The sequence below is a fragment of the Leucopleurus acutus genome, assembly GCF_964270905.1.
Source record: "Leucopleurus acutus genome assembly, chromosome: 6".
NCBI classification, from domain to species: domain Eukaryota; kingdom Metazoa; phylum Chordata; class Mammalia; order Artiodactyla; family Delphinidae; genus Leucopleurus; species Leucopleurus acutus.
The window spans coordinates 93696811-93711238 of record NC_139149.1 but is presented as its reverse complement, the minus strand read 5'-3'; the positions used below and the strand labels follow the sequence as shown (position 1 = coordinate 93711238).

The 14428-nt window shown below is 34.4% G+C and overlaps 1 protein-coding gene across 2 annotated transcripts in view; it reads left to right on the top strand.

Moving 5' to 3' along the window:
* ERBB4 (erb-b2 receptor tyrosine kinase 4) overlaps positions 1-14428 on the top strand; it is a gene marked incomplete at both ends in the record, with an annotated part of 1126414 nt that overhangs the window by 846248 nt on the left and 265738 nt on the right. For both annotated transcript variants that reach the window (XM_082841669.1, XM_082841668.1), the window contains 2 exons: positions 4379-4533; positions 11838-11912. In XM_082841669.1, the coding sequence (XP_082697795.1) occupies positions 4379-4533; positions 11838-11912 (230 nt within the window). The remainder of the gene's footprint in view (positions 1-4378; positions 4534-11837; positions 11913-14428) is intronic.

Here is a 14428-nt window from a genome sequence, read left to right as displayed (position 1 = left end):
TCCTATGGTATAAAAGTATGCTAGTAAATAACTAGCTTATTGATTTCTTTGTTTTTAGTCTATTTGATCATTCCTTTGTTCCTTAAAAGAATTGAGACAGTTTATAAAAATACACATTAAAAAGCCCTAAAAATTAATATTCTTGCAATTTTCAAAATTACTTGATAACCAAGAAAGAATGAAAAAACAGGTTTTTAGTTTTAATTCTGTAAGGACAACATTGTTGGGCCATATGCTTAAAAATCACTATTCAGTGCTAAAATTGTAAATAAGTATGTCTAGAGATTAGAGAAGGCAATAAGTCAAAAGTAGAAAAAACTCCGTAAAGTTGAATCACTCATTTGTGGAAGATCAGAGCATGAAATCAAGAAAACTGACTTGATCAGTAAGCCTTAAAATGCTAAGCAGGTAAGAGCACAGTGTCTTTTAGGTTATGGTATCTGAAAAACTGCCAGGATTGAGCTCAAGCAATAGCCCAAACTTTGCTCCCTCTAGGGGGTTGCTTGTTTTCAGCCTTTACAATTTATATTAGGTGTATGCCTGTTTCTGGGTCTGCATGTTGTTTATCAAAACTAAAGACGGAAGTGGTTTTGTGTGCCAAGTAACCGGCATATATCACTTAGGATCCCCAGGAGGTTCAGGAAACTTCTTCATGAGACTGATACAGTGATGAGATAGAGGAAGAAGTCATAAAGCTAACTGGAATTTCCACACCTGGTCTTATGATTTATTCTGCTGAAATCTCATTTTCTTGAACTGTTAATGTTTCCCTAATGATAAGAATTGATAAATATTTATATTTGTCAAACACTATTACCTCTGAAGCATACTATCACATTCTCCATTTAAAATATAAAGAAATTGAACCCATGGTAATGATTAGAAAGTTACTCCAAAAGTCAGCAAGTCAGTAAGATGCAGAGCTGGGACTCAACTATAGAAGTTCTGACTCCAAATTTCACACTCTTTTCATTTCACTATTTTTCCCTAGGCAACAATGTCCGTAAAGTAATAAGGATAAAATGCTTTCTGGGAATATACGTACGTAAAATGGATGGTATTATCCTATTTAAATGTGACAGACATTCAGGATAATCTTGAGAGGGGTGGATTTGAAATAAAGCAAGCCTCTGCTTTTATATTCTCATCTGTCTGCACTTGGTCTTCTTTACTTTATTCTTTTTTTTCTTTTCTTTTCTTTCTTTACAATTTTATCTTTTCTGACTCACTTTCACTATTACTGTATAGTCCTATCAAGAAAGATAAGGGAGGGAATGTAAGAACAAAAGAAAAGGACATCAGACAAAGTCAAAGGAGACCAAAATATAAGCCACAGAGACAGCAAGAGAAGGGAGGGGATAGGAGAAGGGAACTGATTTTTGGGGAGTGAGGGAAACTGATTTGTGAAACACAATTTTTGTTAAAGCTAAAATAGCTGTTAAATCCAGGTTAATAGAGCTTGTGTTGCCACAACAAATAACCCCCATATTGCAGTAGCTTACAGAAAAATGTTTAAATCTTTTTCATGTAAAGTGCACTGCAGGTCTGGGGAACTTTCTAAGGCAGGACCCCCTCCCTGTGGTGGTCTGGCATTCCAGGATGCTTTGAAGTTATGGCATCTCTACATCTACATGGGATCCCCACATCATGGCAGCTGGGAAAGAGAAGGCTGGAGAGTTTAGCACTGGCAGTCTCATAAATTGCTTTTACTTAATTTCATTGTCCAAAGCGAGACACACACCTCCCCTCTAGTGGGAGGGAATTTCCATATTCTGTGAGGCTGGAAGTGGAAGAGAATTGGATACTGGTGAATAGTGGCTTTCTCTCTTACAGCGGCTACCAGAGAAAAACATCAGTTGTCACTGAGGAAAAAAAAAAAGAACTGTTTCCCTCAGGATTTAGCCTATCCTTTAGTTTTCTGTCTAGATTACTGGGTCCAAGGGTAGCTTAAAATCAGAGATAAGGAAGAATGTTGCCTTCATCTCTCTTTTCTGTTGTTGCATTTATCAGTTCATTTGCTGTACCTAGCTTCTTAAAAGCTTTGGGAATATAATGATAAAAGAGTAAGTATTAGACAACATGTATTTCTTTAAATCTCTTTATTATGGAAATGAGATAGAGAATCAGACATTTCATTTCTTTTGAGATTTGTCAGGACACCTTTTAGTTGTGTCAGCTCAGGACATTTGATTTCATATCATGATAATACAATTTAATAGTTGAGATGCTTTAAAAACAAAGAAGCACAAAAAAATTTATCCTATTAAAGTCTGCCTAAAGATTAAATGTGAATTTAATTTTAGTTTCATAAATTTTTTACATCTTCTGATTTTACCTGGACATTATTTTACATTAGAAGTATTTTATAGAAAAATAATTCCTAATTCTGACTACCACTGCCTAATTTACTCACAGTAAGTTTTATTCTTGTGTTCTGAAAGAAGACATCAGCATGTCTCTTGTCTTGTACAATGTCATACCACTGAGCATACTTGCACAGTAGATGATTTTGTATAATAGACAGTATTATGTGCTTAAGTACCCATGAGCAGGTGTTAAAATTGGAAACATGTGAAGTATTCTTTTTTGGTAGGAAATAAGTTGCCAGCAGCAAACTCTTCAGGTTGAATAGGGATTCTCTTTCACAGAATAAATAAGTATATATACACACACATATATATGTACATACATATATATACACATATGTTTATATACATAAACAAATATATATATATGAGATTTAGAAGTATGAGATTTAGATATACCTATAACTATTTAGATAGATAGATAGATAATAGATAGATACTCTAAATCTCACTTCAAAATAGTAAGATAGGTGTTTGATTGAACCTCACCAGTCTCAGGATTTCCAGAAATCTCTTCCTGATTACCCTTTCTTCTTTGTACTACTATTCTTCCTTAGCTGCCTTTATCTTTAAATTTTAAAGTATTATATTTCTTGATTTCCTGATGCCTTATATCACCACTTGCAATGTCTGGCTACTTTTGGATTAGCATCCATAGAGAGATGTAACACACTCCCGTGAACTGACTGATCGCCACACGCCCTGTCTAATAAATAGCTCTGTAAAATGTTTGCTTGCTCGTCTCCCAAATACACATTGTTTATAATTATAAACTTAATAATATTAAATATTTCCCTCTATACTTAGTATATCTTATTTATCTAAATTATCTTCAATGTGACCTGTCCTAATTGTTAAACTATGTGGATATAAGCAGATTTTGAGGAGAAAAGAGTCAAGGTAAGAAGTTCCAAGAAGTAGTCAAAGAGAAGAGGAACCCTAAGACAATTTGATGTTCAAAAAGGAGAACTAAAAGTAAATTTTGAGTAGGTAATATCATTATTTAAAACACCTGAATGTGTAAATATATGGGCATCTTTTAAGGAAATAGTATTTTTCACCAGAATGTTCTCAATTTGATTTGAGAATGTACTACTTATCATTTCTTGCATGCTTACTATCCCCAGCACCAAGGCCAAATCATTTTTTTGGTACAATTTTTAGATTTAATATGAATTTAAGATTTTTACTTTTGTTATGACATTTAAATATATTTACACGTTACTGCTTACTATAATTATACATATTAGACAGATATTATAAACATAAATATATGAAGTGAGTTAGTTTTATTTAGATTTATCATGCTCATATTTATATCACCTTCATTCTTGAGTAAGTTTCCCCATATAATTTTCTTTTGTATGTACAAGTTTTTGATTTTTGCTCATCAGATTGTGCCTTTATTGTGCTCTCGGTATTGTACTGTTATTTGCTAAAATCCCTATTAATAGACATGATATGATTTTTAGCATTATCATAAGCTGATATGAGTTGGAGAGTAACTTAGAAATTAACATTTATTTGCCTAAACTACCTAATTCCTGATAACTCAACTACAGAAAAAATTTAAATTCATTGTTCAAATAGTCATGGTACTACCAAAGGAAAGTTTACATCTCACTTGTATATGAAATTCAGTGTTACCTAGTTCCTATCATTTCCTTATTTTCATTAACTACTTAGTAAGAATTCTCACATATTCCCAGTGATTGTGATAAAATATTTCCAGGAATAGTGTGTTGTTATCAAATATCATTGCACTGTAATCTCACTAGGAATAAATGACAGAAAGAAAATGCTGATGTCCTTCTGGAAAAATCACTGGACAGTTTTGCTGATCAGAAAGCTACAATAGCAGCATCCCCATTTGTACTTCTGAAAATGCTCTTCAGTTCTCTAGAGGAAGATTGGCCACCCACTGAAGTCTCAGTAACTAAACCAGATGAATACATTCCAGAGGAAATGGCACTCAGTTTTCTTCCTCTATTTTTTTTTTTTTCACACTTCAGGGACCTGACAACTGTACAAAGTGCTCCCATTTTAAGGATGGCCCGAACTGTGTGGAAAAATGTCCAGATGGCTTACAGGGGGCAAACAGTTTCATTTTCAAGTATGCTGATCAGGATCGGGAGTGCCACCCATGCCATCCAAACTGCACCCAAGGGTAAGCAACTTTACTGGTCCAAAGCTTAATCATGTGCGTATTACTAATCAAGAGGTGCATACATGCATTTTATCCCTGACACAGTCTACTGAATACATAATATTCTCACACAAAATTCTATTCGTGTTTATATAATGTGTTGGTTTTAAGAGAACTCCTTTCTATAAGAATGCTTTATGGAATCGAATTTATACCCTCTAAAATAGTTCTGTTGAACATTTTCCTGTAACTTCTATTGACACCTTCGTGAAGCTGGTATCAGGCATACTTTGTATGGAGTGTAGAAATTCTTCCAAATTTTACTGAGGATTAAAGATATCAGAAAAGATAAGTAATTGTACTTTTGAGATTCACACTTAATAAATCTTTAACAGAGATTTTCTGTTTCTGTTTCTTTGTTGTTACAATCACTTTAAAGTGAAGGTCTCTTTTTGATAAATGCTGCCTTGTATTACTCCTTCAGCAAAATATAAGCAAAAGCAGTGATGGTAAAAAAAAAAAAAAAAGGAACCTAGTGATATGTATTTTAATAAAAATACAAGTACATTTTGTGAAAGTGATTCTATTATAGGTTAACCTACAACCTAGTGTTTCTTCAACCGATATAGGACAATTCAAAGATGGGTACACATTTTTCTACTTTTCAAAAGGATGCATTGTAAAATGAATAATAATTAGACTACTTTTGATACTGATAACAGTTGAGTAACAAAGACATATTACAGAAAGAAGAAAAGCACTGAACTATAAAAGGAATAATGTCACTTCATCGAACAAATCCCAACAACTATTTCTTTAAAAGACAGCAAATCTCTTTTAATAAGGACTTTTCCTTCTCTTTCCTGTAGAAGGGGAATAAATTTAGAATCAAGGGCAGTTTCACATGCTCTGTCCTCCTTCTATCCAAAAAACCTCTTCTCCATTGTGAGTGCCCACACACATGTGCACACACACATACAAACACACAGAGACACTTGTGGAGAATCATCTTGGGTGCTTTAGATCTGGCAGGAAAGTATGAGATTCCATAAAGAGATTTTCTGCCAGAGTAAGGGCTGGCTGTTAGGGGATATTGAAGAAGTTAAGCAAGCAACATCATTTTCTGCCAAGAGGACATCAATTTGCAGATGCTGCTACAATTTCCTGCAGGTCAAGAAATCAGCTTAATTCACTCTGTGAAGTGGCAGATCCTCAAAAGGTAAAGTAATATGCTGCCATTCAAATTCAGCTTGGAAGAGCTAATGCCACCTCACTGGTTTGAGGATACTGAAATAGTCACATAGACACTCTGCTTCAAGGAAATTAGAAAGAATAAGCTGCTCCCCTGGCAAGTTTTGGGCACACTTCAGTTAAGGATATTTCATGAAGATACTGGTATTGCTGGAGCAGAAGGGTCAGCAACAGAAAGGGAAAACGTTGCCTGCTAAAATAATCATCCACAAGAGGGTTTTATTGTTTTGCATCTAAAATTAAACAAACATTATTCAATGTAATGTTGATGTCAACAGCTGTTGCCATTCAAAATGAGACCTTTTGCTGTTTTTGCAAATCTAATTACAACAAAGCCATTAGGGAAATGAAAGTGAGATCACAGAGCCGTACATAGTCTGGATGTGTGGCTGGTGTGTCTTCCTCTCAGTCCTTTTAAATCATGATTATATAATAAAAGAAAAGATATATAGTGGGGGGAAAGTAGAAGGAGGGACAACGAATTGATCAATTTACCACAGTAACAAAAGTTGGATGTCAACCAAAAGGGAGGATGAAGGTGTAACAGGAAACAAACCTGACCAGATCACTTGGGAACCCTAGTAAATAAAATGATGACTTTAAATTCACTGGTGCAGAATGATGGTGAGACAGAATTTGACTAGTGTACTCCCTGGCATCTTCTAAGGTAAATGGATTCTGTAATGACTGACTTAATCCTGTCAGTTTCTTGTCTTTGTTTTCATTTATCTTCCTGCCATCCTTTTTCTAACAGCATCCGCATTGTCCAGGTTCACTCACTTCCTAAGAGTTCTGTGGTCTCAGCCTCAGAATGGAATTTAGGATTTGGGCATTTCTAAATGCTTAAGCCCTCCTCTGTACACTACTGCAGTGCAACACTGTGCTTTGAGATCCTTTTAATGAAGCAATGAGGTGCTCTATGCATTCAGTCCCTTCCTTTCAAATTGAGCATGTAGAGATAGAATCTTTCCCTAGGAAGATCATAGGGGCAGTAGGGATGATGGGACAAGTGACTATTTTTATTCCTAAACATACATAATAAATGACCTATCAGTAAGCGTGAGCTCACCATGCCAACTCCACTTTGGAAAACAGCTTTTCTTTTATATGCCAATATTATGTCAGCTGGATAATTCAGGAACCAAGTTAATGGAAATAGTCTTTCAAATCATTTTTCAGAAGGAAGTTCTTACTTTGAATACTGTTTAATGATCATCTGAAAGTAAAATTATCATGTAATACCTTAAAAGCCCTTTTACCACTCTAAAAGTACATTAAATGTATTGACTCTAATAAGTTCTTTAGATGTTTTTAAAATAGGTGATCCATTTAGCTAGTACCTATCAGGAGAGTCTCACTAATATTCCTAGAGGAAAAAAAAATAACATTGTCTCTTCTTGCCTTGACTAGAGAACTTTTATTTTAGCAGCCTTTCTCATTTCATTCATTCTTCAACTTTGTTATATTGAATACCTGTTGTGTATCAGATACAGTGATAGCTAAGTTCAGAAATAAGCAAGACACAGCTCTTGATCACTAGGAAGTCACAGTCCAGTGAATTTTTATTCTTCCAATTTATATCCTTTCATCAGAGATCCCTCTGTATTTTGAAATGATTAGCAAGAATTTAAAACTTAGAAATGATATTCATATTTGAAATTAGCAAGGTAGAAATTTTAAAAGAGGACATGTAAACTAAATTTAGTGTGCAGTTGAGTAGTCGTAAGGGCAAAGATTATAGTTTCTTTACTAATATCACTTGCGTCCATGATGAATGTCAATTTAATTTTTGTTTGGAGACGTGAACTGGGATTTTTTTTTTTTTTTTTCTTTGCGGTAAGCGGGCCTCTCACTGCTGTGGCCTCTCCCGTTGCGGAGCACAGGCTCCGGACGCGCAGGCCCAGTGGCCATGGCTCATGGGCCCAGCCGCTTCACGGCATGTGGGATCCTCCCGGACCGGGGCACGAACCCGTGTCCCCTGCATCGGCCGGCGGACTCTCAACCACTGTGTCACCAGGGAAGCCCCGGGATATTTATTTTTAATAGGGCATCTTTTAAAAAATCATTAAAAGTTTTTAGTAATATTAGAATCATGATTTTATACTATTAAATTTTCTATATGCCTTAATATTTTTCTTATCAATTCTTTTTATATTTTTAAATGTATGTAATGAAAGAATTTCCATTGCTGGAGAGAACAAAAGAAGGGCTGCTTGTGGAATTATTGTCGATAACTTCTGTAATGAAATTTTAAAATATTTTTCCATTTTAATTTCAAAATTCAGAGAAGATTTTGTCAAAATATCTCAACTATGTTACTTGTATGGGTATATCAAGGTGTTCATAAATCAGTAAGTACAAGCAAATGTTAAACACAGCTCAATATTTGGAATTCCAGTTTTTTTAATATATTAACATGTTACAGTTTCTCTTTCTGAACTTTCTGTAAAGTTTCTACTTTAGAACACTAATTATCTAGAGAATTGTATTATTTTACATCTTTATTCAGTCTCTTATTTGGGATTTTGACTCTTCAGAAGTTTAATGTTTCCTTTATTCTTTGATTTTTCTGAATCTACATAAATTGCATGTGCTAATTATTCGCTTATGTCAAGTACAAAGAGTTGAAATAGAATATACATCTTTAAATACACAGTGATTTGTATTTAGAAAAAATGGGACCACACTCTTATTCTGTCTTCCATTCTTGTTTTATCCTCAACTTATAAATACCTTCAAATCTCAAATATCCTACAAAATCTCCTAGACAAACTTTCTTGACCTCACACCCCACCCCCTCAGTAGCTCTTCCCTTTTCCCTTGCTTCTATTCTCTTATTTGCAATTTGCTTCTCAACTCACAGCAACCTAAATTCTAGTGACCTTGACTGTGACAACTAACATACTCTTAGTAGTTCTTTTACTAGACCTCTCTTGCTCTTGACAACGATCGATGATCATCCATTTCCTGAAGTTTTTTCATGATTTGGCTTCCATGACACTGCAATTAATTGATTTTACTCAAACATATTTTCCTATGTTTCTGGCTTATGAGCTCATCTTATGTCATTTACTAATTATTGGAGTTCCTTGAGTTTCAGTCTCAGTCTCTGCTTTTCTCACTTTATAGATCCTTCTTCAGCCATCACATCCACTTACATGATTTCAGCCTTCTCCTGTATGATGTTTCAAAACTGGATCATTGTACCTGTGCCTCCTGCTTCCCTCTCCTCCCCCCACACCGTCCCCTCCACCAGACTCATCTTTCCAGATGCTGAGGAACATTTCTACCTGGATGTAGGAAAACCACACTAAACTTTAGATACCTAAGACTGAAACTATCAACCCTGCTTCCGGAACACACACACACAGAGGAAGGTATTCCTCCTCTTGCATTCTCTCACTGATGGTACCACTATTCTCAAAGTTAGAAGTATGAGTCATCTTTAACTCCTCTGATCTTTCCTCTTCCATCATCAAATCAGCCACCAACTACTGTTTTTTGTTTTTTTTTCCACATACGTTTCAAGGTATTCCTTAAATCCAACTCTGCCTCTATCCTAGTTACTGTTTCCCTAGTTTAATCCTTCATCATCTCTTACAGAGACTAAAACAGTCTCTGTGCCAAAGGAATCTGTCTGGCTCCCAGCTGACTAGCCTTCAGTGGGCAAAGAGATCAATGTATAACACACATCTAGCAATTTCACAACTTCTTTAAAACCCTGCGGTAGTTTCCCATTGTTTGTTCCTAAGCAGACAGTCTTCAGTTCTGGTTCCTTTCTAGTGATCTAGATTCTTTTTTTCCTTCTCCCTGTTGCCTCATATGTTGTTCTCTAACTATTCAGAATTATTTGTAGCTGTTCATATACTCTCTACCCTTCCTCAGATCGATGCTTTTGCTCCTGCTGTTTCTTACACCTTAGAAATTAGTGCCACCCCAATCCTGGTTATCAGGACTCTGAACTCTGAACTTCAGTTTTCTAACTTCTCCGAGGGTGTGACCCCAACCTTCTGAAACTCTGTGTCCCTCCTCCACACTCTCCTAAGTCACTGGTTCGTGTTCCTCATTATATTTATCGTATTGTACAATACACATATGTTTATGCATCTGTCTCCTTCATTAAAGTTTGAGCTCATTAAAAATAGGAAAATGTCTAATTCATCTTTTTTCTCCCCCCAGCTCCTAGAATAGTAGGAACACTTAGTAGGCATGTGACGGAGTTGTTTTTTTTTTAATGGATGAATGAAGATCTTTCATTATTCACTCTTTAACTTTCCCCTCAAGTTAAAGCTTACTTTCAAATACATTTATCTTTCAAAGGTTATAATAAATACAGATTACAAACTAACCATAGCTTTCAGATTATCATTTGGAAGTAAGAAGTAGACTATTAATTTTACAAAAATGGCACTACTGTATTTTAAGAAAGCATTTTGAAGAAGGTATAACTGGAAACTAGAAAAAAATAAGTACTTTGGAATAGAAGAAAACCATATAAGACAATTTGCAAACTTTTATACTAATTGTTTTTTATTTTTAGAAATGGTTTTGATTATGAATTTTGGAACCAATTCAATGCTATGTGCTCTATATTTTTATTTAAATTTCTTATTTGCTTTTTTTTAAAAGCCTCTTTCACAGTGTATTTCATGTATTTCTGTACATTAATATTTTTCTAAGCCACTCAAAGCCAATCCTCAAAAGAAAAATAATTTTCCACCTAGTAGGAATATTATAACTGATACTGATGAAGGAGGAAAATAGTGACTTAATTATTATTATACATAGTTATATTTATTTACGTGTTACAGAGTTTTCTAAAGATATAATGGACAGTCTGGCCTTATACAAGAGCACCTTATTACTTCATTACATAATGATTTTAACTTCAACTTCTTTTTCAGTTTTAGAAATTAGAATTTGGAAAAAATATTACCAGAAGAATTAGTTCAATAAATCATAGCTGTACAAGGAATCTTGATACTGCACTGCAGCTATATGTGTTTAATGAGAGAAAAGGGAAAGAAATACAATTCAAATTTATTGGTAGATGGAAGAAATATTTCTGTAATACTTCAAAATCAGAATTCTGTGTACTTATCTAATTTTACTTAAATGTTAACCTCTGTGGATTCTTTACTTACCTGAGTCTCAAGTTATTCATTTCCTTGGGGAGTATTTACTTATTTTTTATTGTTTGAGTTACATATTATGGCAGTTTAGAAACCTGTTTTCACTTGACTGTTATGGCACTTCTTTTTTAAAAGCAAGTATCAAGATAAACTGCAGTATGGTGAAACCAGTTAATTTGCCTGTTAAATGAATTCATGTTTAAACATAAGTATGTTTTAAAGACAGTCACAACCAAGGAATGGAATAATGTGATTGTGTAAAGTATCCATGAGAATAACGTTAAAGCACATTGACTCATTTTCTGCTAAAATCAATCTTTAATAATGAGTATTAAGCGTCAGGTTATTATATTATATTGAATAGCTCATGTTTTCTTTTTTATTGATTCTGTTTTTTACTTCAGCTTAAAGCCTTTTAGAAGAAACTGTATACATGAAATATCAAGTTATTCATCAAGACATAATATCACCAATGATTCAAATGAATGTAAAATATTAGAAATGAGCAATATGTGCTTGGAAATTATCCACAGAAACAGAGTACAGTTTCCTTTACTGTGGACTTGTTTCTTTGCATTCCATTTGTGTAGTATTTACAATTTATTTCTGGGTATCCATCAAGTATAGCAACCTTCTCACTAGCTTTAGATTCATGATATTCAAAAATTGTCTATTAACAATAATTAAGAGTTTGACACCATCGGTATTTGTCTTATATCTTTTAAAAATGACTAATTTTTCTTTCCTTGTATTTTTAAAATTTGGATCTTCTGCAGGTGCATAGGCTCAAGTATTGAAGACTGCATCGGCCTGATGGATAGGTACTTGGTGTGCTTGCTTCCCATGTTCTTCCTCCAAGGCTCCATGTGTGAGCACTGGTGCATGTGTGTGCATGCCACTGTGAATGGAGAATGATGTTTTCTGTTCTGTAATTGCCTGCAGGTGTAGCGGTCCTACTAGTCATGACTGCATTTACTACCTTTGGACGGGCCATTCCACTTTACCACAACATGCTAGGTAACATCTACCATGTTTCCATTTTGTCACTCAAATCCTTTCCCCGTTATCATGGATAAAAAAGTACTAACCAGTTGGGTGAAATTTATAATACGTTAAATCAGGGAGTTGTGAAAGAGGCATGTAACCCTTTACTTTTCAAGCCACATTTCTTACCTCTTCTTCCTTTTTTCATTATGACTGTAGAATCCAAATTAGTAATATCATTGATTTTTAATTTTGTAAAATTTAAACAATATTTTAAATATTAATCTAGAGCTTTAATAGTATTTATGTTCTTAATTATGTAGATGATTGCAAAAAATATTTTTAAGAGTGTAATTTGCAGAATTTGCAGGTGTTTGTTACTTGATTCAATTTCTGATTTTATGTTATTTTGAACTGGTTGGTATACTCCCAAGGCATAAGCATTACTATAGACTAAAGGCAGTGTAGAAAATATTTTGTGCAGGTGAAATTACAAGTTAGAATTAAAAAACAAAATATTTCACTAATGTTTATACAAAAACCTATACATAAATGTTTGTAGTGGTTTTATTCAAAATCACCAGAACCTGGAAATTACTCAAATGTTTTTTAACTGTGGTATATCTATACATTGTAACATTATTCAGCAACAGAAAGGAACAAACTGCTGACTTACACAAAACATGGATGGATCTCAAAAACATTAAGCTAGGTGTAGTGTTAGATTGTTTATTTGAGATTTTTCTTGTTTCTTGATGTAAGATTGTATTGCTATAAACGTCCCTCTTAGAAATGCTTTTGCTGTGTCCCATAGGTTTTGGGCCATCGTATTTTCATTGTCATTTGTTTCTGTGTATTTTTTTATTTCTTCTTTGATTTCTTCAGTGATCTCTTGGTTATTTAGTAGCACACTGTTTAGCTTCCATGTATTTGTGTTTTTTGCAGTTTTTTTCCTGTAATTGGTTTCCAATCTCATAGCATTGTGGGCAGAATAGATGCTTGATACAATATCAATTTTCTTAAATTTTCGGAGGCTTAATTTGTGACCCAAGATGTGATCTATCCTGGAGAATGTTCCATGTGCACTTGAGAAGAAAGTGTATTCTGCCACTTTTGGGTGGAATGTTCTATAAATATCAATTAGATCTATCTGGTCTATTGTGTCATTTAAAGCTTCTGTTTCCTTATTAATTTTCTGTTTGGATGATCTGTCCATTGGTGTAAGTGGTGTGTTAAAGTCCCCTACTATTATTGTGTTACTGTCGATTTCTCCTTTCATGGTTGTTAGCATTTGCCTTATGTATTGAGATGCTCCTATGTTGGGTGCATAAGCATTTATAATTGTTATATCTTCTTCTTGGATTGATCCTTTGATCATTATGTAGTGTCTCTCCTTATCTCTTGTAACAGTCTTTATTTTAAAGTCCATTTTACCTGATACAAGTATTGCTACTCCAGCTTTCTTCTGATTTCCATTTGCATGGAATATCTTTTTTCCATCCCCTCACTTTCAGTCTGTATGTGTCCCTAGGTGTGAAGTGGGTCTCTTGTAGACAGCATATAAATGGGTCTTGTTTTTGTATCCATTCAGCCGGTCTGTGTCTTTTGGTTGGGGCATTTAATCCATTTATATTTAAGGTTATTATTGATATGCATGTCCCTCTTACCATTTTCTTAATTGTTCTGAGTTTGTTTTTGTGGGTCTTTTTCTTCTCTTGTGTTTCCTACCTAGAGAAGTTTCTTTAGCATTTGTTGTAAAGCTGGTTTGGTGGTGCTGAATTCTCTTAGCTTTTGCTTGTCTGATGACTTCTTCATCGAATCTGAATGAGATCCTTGCTGGTTAGAGTAATCTTGGTTGTAGGTTTTTCCCTTTCATCACTTTAATTATATCCTGCCACTCCCTTCTGGCTTGCAGAGTTTCTGCTGAAAAATCAGCTGATAACCTTATGGGGATTCCTTTGTATGTTATATTTTGTTTTTCCCTCGCTGCTTTTAATATTTTTTCTTTGAATTTAATTTTTGTTAGTTTGATTAATATGTGTCTTGGTGTGTTTTTCCTAGAGTTTATCTGTATGGGACTCTCTGTGCTTCCTGGACTTGGGTGACTATTTCCTTTCCCGTGTTAGGGAAATTTTCCACTATAATCCCTTCAACTATTTTCTCAGACCCTTTCTTTTTCTCTTCTTCTTCTGGGACCCCTATAATTCGAATGTTGGTGCATTTAGTGTTGTCCCAGAGGTCTCTAAGACTGTCCTCAGTTCTTTTCATTCCTTTTTCTTTATTCTGCTCCTCGGCAGTTATTTCCACCATTTTGTCTTCCAGCTCACTTATTTGTTCTTCTGCCTCAGTTATTCTGTTATTGATTCCTTCTAGTGTATTTTTCATTTCCGTTATTGTATTGTTCATCTCTGTTTGTTTGTTCTGTAGTTCATCTAGATTTTTGTTAAACATTTCTTGTATTTTCTCAGTCCATGCCTCCATTCCATTTCCAAGATTGTGGGTCTTCTTTACTATCATTACTCTGAATTCGTTTTCAGGTAGACTGCCTA